Source organism: Calidris pugnax, unplaced genomic scaffold (assembly GCF_001431845.1).
Source record: "Calidris pugnax isolate Ruff unplaced genomic scaffold, ASM143184v1 scaffold158, whole genome shotgun sequence".
Taxonomy (NCBI): Eukaryota; Metazoa; Chordata; class Aves; order Charadriiformes; family Scolopacidae; genus Calidris; species Calidris pugnax.
The window spans coordinates 1-9153 of NW_015090942.1; the positions used below are offsets into that span (position 1 = coordinate 1).

Sequence of the window (9153 nt, forward strand, 5' to 3'; positions counted from 1 at the left end):
TTCCAACCCGAACCATTCTATGATCCTTGTTGACTGTCTTGCCCATTTGCAGAAGAAAATGACTGAGCTCCCTTATTGGTGACGGTGTCAGGTAAGTAGGGGTTGATTTCACAGTGTGTTAGTCTGCAGTGCAAGGCTTCGGGGTGCAATGGTAAGCCTGCACCTTGACTTTAGCTCTGGCCAATGACAAATGTCAAAAGCAGAGACAGGATGGCCAAGAAAAAAAAAAACAAAACTTGGCTTGCTCCCCTCTATCTTTGAGACTATTTCTCTCCACTTGTCACCAGCTCTCTTTGGGAAAAACAACAACAACGATTCAGTATTAAAATGTCTTCTTTTTTTTCCTCATTCTTTCCCTTCCTGCCCTCGATAGCAATAATAACAGCTCCCCTTTATCAAGCAAGAAGTCACTCAGTGTATTTCAAGCCACCGGACCTGGTTTTCCAAAACCTGCTGTAAAGGGAAATTATACGCCAAAGTGAAGCATTTCTGCCGTTAATCATCCACAGACAGAGTCAACCCTGTTTGATTGAGTTCACTGCCATAATCATAAATACTCTTGCTTTATGACCACGCTGGATTTCTTCTCCAGGAGCAAACACAGGCTTTCCCAAGGCTCCCAAACGAGTTGATTCAGCTTTACTGTGGGCAGAGCTGATTCACTGAGCACCTGACAACTGACAGGTAGGAATAAGTTGTGCTTCCTTGTTGATAGCAAAGGACGTGACTTTTCTGTCGTTTCTCCATCTCTGGTTTAGTTTTGCTGGGCCATGGTAGGACAACTGCCCCAGACCAGCTTGAGGCTCCTCCTTCAAGGTAATTAAATGATTATGTATCTTTTAAACCCAGCGGATAACAGATTTGTTATCTAGGCTTGCATTTGGCTTTTGCCATTTTTTTTTCCCTTCTACTTTCCCCCACACAAAGCTACAATCCTTGCAAGGCCTGGAACAAGATAGTGTTCATCTCAGAGAAGAAGGAGGCACAAAAGAAGACATAATCCTTTATCCCATCAACTCAAGTAGGCTACCCCAGCTCCCCCAGCCTTGTGCAGATGCCTGTGAAACACTGAGATGAAAACTACTCCGCTGGATCACAGCAGGTCTGGACAAAGACAAGACCTATGATACAACCAGGTATATCAGGTAATAGATACCAGGAGAGACCAGCACTGTTTCTGCAGCTCCTATCGCACCAGAGATCCTCATTTGTTTTGAGAGGACCATGTTTTGGTCCTCTGTGACTCTGTTTCCCTCCACTACTTTGAGGCCTGGAGCCCCTCTGCTGTGAGGACAGGCTAAGAGTTGGGGGTGTTCAGCCTGCAGAAGAGAAGGGAGACCCTTCCAGTCCCTAAAGGGGGCCAATAGGAGAGATGGGAAGGGACTCTTTATGAGGGAGTGGAATAATAGGAGTGGGGAACGGTGTTAAACTGAAAGAAGGGAGATTTAGATTAGATTTTAGGAAGAAATTCTTTACTGTGAGTGCAGTGAAACACTGGAAAAGGCTACTCAGAGAAGCTGTGGATGCCATGTCCCAGGAGGTGTTCAAGGCCAGGTTGGATGGGGCTTTGAGGACCTGGTCTAGTGGGAGGTGTCCCTGGTCATGGCAGGGGGTTGGAACGGGATGACCTTTAAGGTCCCTTCCAACCCGAACCATTCTATGATCCTTGTTGACTGTCTTGCCCATTTGCAGAAGAAAATGACTGAGCTCCCTTATTGGTGACGGTGTCAGGTAAGTAGGGGTTGATTTCACAGTGTGTTAGTCTGCAGTGCAAGGCTTCGGGGTGCAATGGTAAGCCTGCACCTTGACTTTAGCTCTGGCCAATGACAAATGTCAAAAGCAGAGACAGGATGGCCAAGAAAAAAAAAAACAAAACTTGGCTTGCTCCCCTCTATCTTTGAGACTATTTCTCTCCACTTGTCACCAGCTCTCTTTGGGAAAAACAACAACAACGATTCAGTATTAAAATGTCTTCTTTTTTTTCCTCATTCTTTCCCTTCCTGCCCTCGATAGCAATAATAACAGCTCCCCTTTATCAAGCAAGAAGTCACTCAGTGTATTTCAAGCCACCGGACCTGGTTTTCCAAAACCTGCTGTAAAGGGAAATTATACGCCAAAGTGAAGCATTTCTGCCGTTAATCATCCACAGACAGAGTCAACCCTGTTTGATTGAGTTCACTGCCATAATCATAAATACTCTTGCTTTATGACCACGCTGGATTTCTTCTCCAGGAGCAAACACAGGCTTTCCCAAGGCTCCCAAACGAGTTGATTCAGCTTTACTGTGGGCAGAGCTGATTCACTGAGCACCTGACAACTGACAGGTAGGAATAAGTTGTGCTTCCTTGTTGATAGCAAAGGACGTGACTTTTCTGTCGTTTCTCCATCTCTGGTTTAGTTTTGCTGGGCAATGGTAGGACAACTGCCCCAGACCAGCTTGAGGCTGGCTGATCCCAGCTATCCACAGTGCAGTTCAAAGGCACCCCTGGATGGTAGATCACAAGCTATTCAGATAGAAACAACATTTTGCCTTCTGGACAACATGGGTCATGGCCAAGACCCTTCTGTTGTCCCACTGGATCAGTCTCAAATTCATCCTGCATTAGTCAGCAGCTCATCCTACAAGGGGATAAAAAAAATCCCTTAAAAACCCAGGATCCTCTCAGAGCACATGATGAAGACCTTAAAGGAAGGCAGGTGAGCCCATGGGAATCCAGAAGCTTGTGCCAAGGAGATGATGGAGCTGGAAGTACGCAAGGGCACAAGCCTCCCTTCAAAGTGCTCAAGGCTGGTCCAGGGGTGATGGGTACCAGCCCAGTCAGTCCATTGACAGGCCAGGCCATCTGGACGGGGGGAAGCTTCAGCCCACACGATGGCAAGATTTTGTACAGGGAAAAAGAGAAGAAAAAAAAAAATCACCTGGAGGTGGGTGTATAAGCAAGAGAAGGTAAAGGCCATGGTGTTGGGGAGGGGAGCAGGCTTGGCATGCCAGCAGTGGTGACTACAGAAGGAGGGAGTTTCTGGCACCAGTCCATATGACAGAGTAACACCAATGTTTGTTTGCTTGGCAAAGAGTCTCTTGGTGTGATCAGACCATACGATCCTGGAAGCCGGCCATGCTAATCTGCTCAGCAGGCTCATGGAAGGACTGCAAATGGGATGGTCCAACCACTCAACACTGGTAGTACAGTTTCCCTTCAGAACCTCCTCAAGATTTACTGGTTTAGCATGGATGGAGCGAACGCATCCCGGCCTCATCCTCCTAGGGTCCAAGTGCTTGTAGAGAAAAGGATGGAAAGGCGCATTGCAGATGATAATGAAAGCCCAGTAAAAATAGGTCCACTCAAGGTGATGGTATGTTTTGAGCACTGCTGAAGATGGCGTTGGGAAGGATGGAAATAGACCTCAGTCCTGTCAGCTTTTTGAGTGGTGTTAGGTCATTGGGTGGAATTCTGGATGGGCAATGAAGAACCAGACTTGGCTTCAAGATACCAGACGGTTTCTATTGTTCAAAGAACCCACTCAATGAATAAGCACGGGCACAGGACAGCAAAGGAAAGAATTAAAGGTGAAAGGAAAAAATAGACAGTGGAAATTTCAGTGAGAGAGGTGAGTCAGTGAGAAGATGGCTTCTCAAGAGAGGCGTGGGAGAGATATGCAGCATTTGTTTAAAGTGCCATTTGACAAAACCTCTCTGGCCACGGAGTGAATGTCAATCTGTGTTTGGCAGAATGCTCCTGTGATTCCATTCTTCCCCAGCCTTGAGGCCCTTGAGGGCCACAAACACACAGATGGCAATAAGAAGGACCCTGAAGATACACTTTAGGGCATTTCTCACACTATCAGGAAGAGAGCTATCTCTGAAAGTTTTGGGTTTTGCACGACCATTATCCTTGCAGACATTGTCCAGTTGTTCCACTGCTGAGAAGTTTTTCTTCCTTGCAGCAGATATCAAAACTAGCTCCTGACTGCCAAATGCTGTCTTCCATGGGAAAGAGGTTCGTGTCCAGAGGTGGTTTTGTTGCAGAAGCCAAGAGGGCTCCCACCTTCGTTAGGAATGATCAATGTAACATAAATGTGTTGCATGATGCTATCATTGCCTTGTAGGTCAATCATCATCTCTAAGGTCAGGTTTGTGCCTCTCCCTGCTGCCATGCAAATTGCACAGAGCAGCTTTGCAAGATCAGAGCGGGAGTATCTGAAGCTCAGCAGGAAATCTTCTGTTCAAGGGGATAAAGCCACACATCTGGACTGGTCTCCTAGTCTGAAGATGATACCTTTCGGGAAGAAACTCAATGAGAAATGATAAAGAAGCAATGGAAAAGCTGTGCTAAAATGCGCAGATGTGGAGAGGACATTTGCTCACCACCTCCTCCCCAGTTCTGCAGCTCAAGGCCTTGGCAGAGATAAAGACCATGAGCTGTGCCTGCCCAAAGTCCCTTCTCTAAGGAACCGGGATGACACAGAGCATCTCATGATCTCCTTTCTGATAGGAGCAAGTGTCAGAGATACCACAGATGTGATAGGGGTTGAAGGAGTCCTCCAGCTCCTCAGTAAGTTTTCCAGCAGGTTTACAGCAAATTCTGAATCCTCGTAGATGAAGAACTGGCAGCCTCTCTGCTCATGAATATTTATGTCCCGTCCCAATGCCGCAGCAGCTCAGCATGTCTGCTCCAGGACACCTCAACCTGCACGTATGTGACATCACCACCAGCACGTAACAAAGGGATGGGAGGGAATATGGGATGCCGTAGGTGTGTGAAGACCCTACCCATGTGTCATTTGGTCCAGTAAACTGGCTGGGGATAGGTGGGGGAACATGTTAGAGACACCAGGCCAGCTTGGGGAGCAGTAGGGTTTTCTTCCTCCGAATGCAACACACGTCGCCGGAGACTCCAGCAGCCGCCTCTGTGCCAGGAGGTTCAGCAGATATCAAATCTCTTTAATGGGTACAGGTCCCTCGGGCCAGGCAAACAACCAGCCATCTCAGGTCATTTACCAGACAGGCCAGGATGCTTTCAGACCGTTCCTGACCAGGAAGTAATTAAGTGGCTTCCTATTTGTATTCTCCTGAGCTCCACTCGTCTGCGAGTGCTCATTAGTTACAATATGAGGCAGACAGCGTTTGCAGCACCAGCAGCCAGCTCTGCATTAAGCCCCAAGGTCCAGTTCAGCTCAGAGACTGGCAATGAGGCATTCCCCAACCTCATCTGGAGGCAGCTGGATGCACTGGCCATTAGGCACCAAACCCATGAAGCCGCAGAGGTGCTCGAAGCACGGCTGAAATCCACTGGCGCTGTGGACATAGCCCTAAATCCTCCCCAGATCTCAGCTTGGAGGCAACCTCCTTAGAATCATAGAATCATAGAATCGTCTAGGTTGGAAGAGACCCTTGAGATCATCGAGTCCAACCATCTACCCTACTCTACAAGGTCATCCCCTACACCATGTCCCTTAGTACTGCATCTAAACGGCCCTTAAACACAGCCAGGGATGGGTTAGGGTTCTCTCCTGGAGAAGGTGCATACCCAGTGTTTCACATCCTCCCAGTCATAGAATCATAGAATCATCCAGGTTGGAAGACACCCTTGGGATCATCAAGTCCAACCATCTACCCTACTCTAAAGTTCTCCCCTACACCATATCCCCCAACACCACATCTAAACGGTTCTTAAACACAGCCAGGGATGGTGACTCAACCACCTCCCTGGGCAGCCTATTCCAGTGTCTGACCACTCTCTCTGTGAAGAATTGTTTCCTAATGTCCAGTCTAAACTTGAACCCATTACCCCTTGTCCTATCATCTGTAACTTGGGAGAAGAGACCGACCCCCACCTCTCTACACCCTCCTTTCAGGGAGTTGTAGAGAGCGATAAGGTCTCCCCTCAGTCTCCTCTTCCCCAGGCTGAACACCCCCAGCTCCCTCAGCCTCTCCTCTTAAGACTTACTCTCCAGACCCCTTACAAGCTTCGTTGCCCTTCTCTGGACCCGCTCCAGCACCTCAATGTCTTTCTTGTGGTGGGGGGCCCAAAACTGGACACAGTACTCGAGATGGGGTCTCACCAGTGCCAAGTACAGGAGGATAATCAACCTGGTACTGGGAGCTTGCAGTGGCTTTCCAAAGGAATGCACACCTTGTAGAACATGGGAAGGAGAAGGCAGGTCAGTGGGAGCCTGGTAGAGCAGAGTGGAGAGGAGCAGAAGGAAAAGTGAAGGTCTCCTGGAGGGCGAGCAGAAGAGGGAGAGGGTAGAAGTGGAGGTGGAGAAGGCTTTCCAGATTATTGGCATGACCCAGAACAAACATCAACCCCAAGCAGCCCACGTACACGGCGCGTGTCCCGTGCCCCTGCCTACCTCGGGCAGCTTGACTCGTCCCTCCTGGAAGGAGCAGGAGCTGGGGTCGTGAGTGCAGACGTGGCGGTACTTGCACCAGTGACACCGGTATGGGCTCTCCACACATGACAGGCACCTGGAGGTGGAGAGAAAGAGCAGTAATTTGGCCAGCCAGGCCTTGTCAGCCAAAAGAACAGACCTTGTGGGGCTGATGGTGTTTCTCAGCAGGAAATACAGTCCAGCAAACATTGGGTTTGCCATCGTGAGCAGAAGGCCAAGGGCTTTGCACCGACCCAACACTTTCAGGTCTCAGGACGATGCTGGACTCTCCATGGCCTGAGCTGGTTGTCACTGCGATCATCAGTCTCTCATATCAATTAGATAATTTAGATTGCATTCATTGTAACTAGAATAATAATAATTACTTTTGTGTTTTGGTTGCCCTGTTACAACTTTTAATCAGACTATCAACAGGTTCTTGGCTTCATACATAAGAGGTGTTCCCCTTTTTGCCCATAACAAGTCCTGAGTGTGACAACAGACACAAGATGAGGGGATGGGTGGAAACTGCTGAACTGCACCAGTGCCCTGCGAGCTGTCAACACATCCTGGGAAGGTGGTGGGTGGAGTGGTGCCCATGGAGGGAAGTCCTTGTGCACCACCAGTCCCAGATGGCTAGTCCTCCAACTCACACATGACGGGATGCACCAAGGGCAGAAAGGCATGGATGAAGCAGGGAATATCTTCCCTCTGTGTCCCAAAGGCTTATTAATGTGAGTTATGTGAGTTCTGCCGAGGGTGATGAGGCTTCTGCAAATGTACTATTCCTCTTTTCAACATTTCAGCAGAGATGTAAAGACAATTGCAGCAGCTCCTCGGGAAGCAGAGGGCATGTTTAGGAAGTCACCTACCCATGGCCATAGGAAAAAGCCATTCTCTCCATCTCGCAAGGTTTTGCTCTCCTATGCCCCACAGACCCTGCAGAGCGAGAGCTGCAAACACCCCTCCTGGCTGTGTCACAGTGCTGACTTATACCTACATCACTCTTTTTTGATTTTATTTAATAGATAGCTCCACACCGGCAACCAAACCAAGCCATAAGGAGCTCTTTGCACAAAACAAAGAGCGGATGGGAGCAACTCCTGATCGCTCACGCTGCTGGAGATCTACATGCAGCTGCAGGCTCTGAAGTACCTTGGAGGGGACTTGGAGGGGTGGAAATTTTTCCTGGCCCTTATGTGCCACCGGGATTTTAATGGGCAGGAATGAAAAAAATTGCCTCCAGTAGAGCTTGGCTGAGCCCAAGAGGCTGACGCACACCCTCTCCCCCTGTCTCTGTGAAATCTCGGCTCAACTCAAATCCACTTTCAGCTCTGGTACAGCGAGCTGTTCTTCAAATTGGTAACAAGTGCTTGCTCTGATACATCAAATTAAAAATGGATAGTGTATTATAGTTTGTCAAGTAAGGAACCAAAACATGCCATAAATATTTAACACCGCCATCTCTCCTGCTCTTCCCCCCCCCCCCAACACTTGCTTTCTGACACTGTTTGTCAAAGCAGCAGGAACACGGAAATAGGATTTGCCTTTCCTTGTGAATCGCTGAGCCACAGTAATTACCTGCTTTTTGGCACTTCTGATGGCTCAGTGGTGGGGACAGAGCTGCTCAGCCTTGCTCAGGGCTGGATCAGCCTGCTGGAAGGGCATCTTTCTGCAGTAAAGCTGCAGACCCATTCTGATGGGGCAGACCCTGAGCTGCCCTGGGTGTCAGCTAAACCCCAGAAGAATGGGGTGGAGGGCGGGAAAGGAGCTCGCAGGATGGGAAATTATTGCACCCATAAGCAGAGTGTGGGCTGGATGATGACGACAGGTCTAGACCATAACTCATCAATTTAAAAAATCCAGTGACTGAAGTTATCAAGTAGCAAAGCTAAGCTGAAAGAGACAAAGAGGAATTCGGTGGCCATAAAAACAGAGTACTGTCCTTAAAGTTCCTCCTTGCTGCTGGTTCATTTGATGTCCCCAGAAGGAAGGGACCTGTGGAAGATTTGACTGCTGGACCCAAACACTGGTGGCCTGTGCATACACTGCCTGAAGGATAAACATAACCTGCTTTCCTGAGGAAATAAAGAAAGATCTACTTTCTCCTCACCCTCATTTAACATGTCTGAATAGGGTCCAATATCCAGAAGAACATGCCTGAAGGCCACCTCCAGATCCTGCCCCCAAAGAGAGGTTATACCTTGATAAAATAGGATGGAATAATGAGCAAGGAGGGTAGATACCGTAACAGTGAGGGCAGAGTGGGGGCTCACTATCTGCAGCCTGGGAAATGCTGAGGAATAGGGAGATTCCCACATGAATGGGGAGATTCCAGGTCTGCTCACCCCATTCACCAAGAGGTCCACTCACCCAAGCATTTGGCTACAAAGAACGAAGCCCAGCACGAGGGACATGCACAAGCCATTGCGCTTCCAGAAGGACTAACCCATTTCTGCAGCAGACCCATCCACCACAAAACCTGCACCTCAGCTCCTACACACCACATCATAGAATCATAGAATCATTCAGGTTGGAAGAGACCCTTGGGCTCATCGAGTCCAACCATCTCCCCTACTCTACAGAGTTCTCCCCTACACCATATCCCCCAACACCACATCTAAACATCCCTTAAACACATCCAAGGATGGTGACTCAACCACCTCCCTGGGCAGCCTGTTCCAATGCCCGACCACTCTTTCTGTGAAAAATTCCTTCCTAATGTTCAGTCTAAACCTACCCTGTTGGAGCTTGAAGCCATTCCCTCTTGTTCTGTCGTTA

The 9153-nt window shown here is 48.6% G+C and overlaps 1 protein-coding gene across 1 annotated transcript in view; it reads right to left on the reverse strand.

Moving 5' to 3' along the window:
* Positions 1–6354: 6354 nt before the first annotated feature.
* The window catches only part of LOC106893684 (plexin-A4-like), a gene marked incomplete at its 3' end in the record, with an annotated part of 465431 nt that continues 462632 nt past the window's right edge, over positions 6355–9153 (reverse strand). Inside the window, exon 7 of the mRNA XM_014951857.1 lies at positions 6355–6469. Coding sequence (XP_014807343.1) covers positions 6355–6469 — 115 coding nt within the window. The remainder of the gene's footprint in view (positions 6470–9153) is intronic.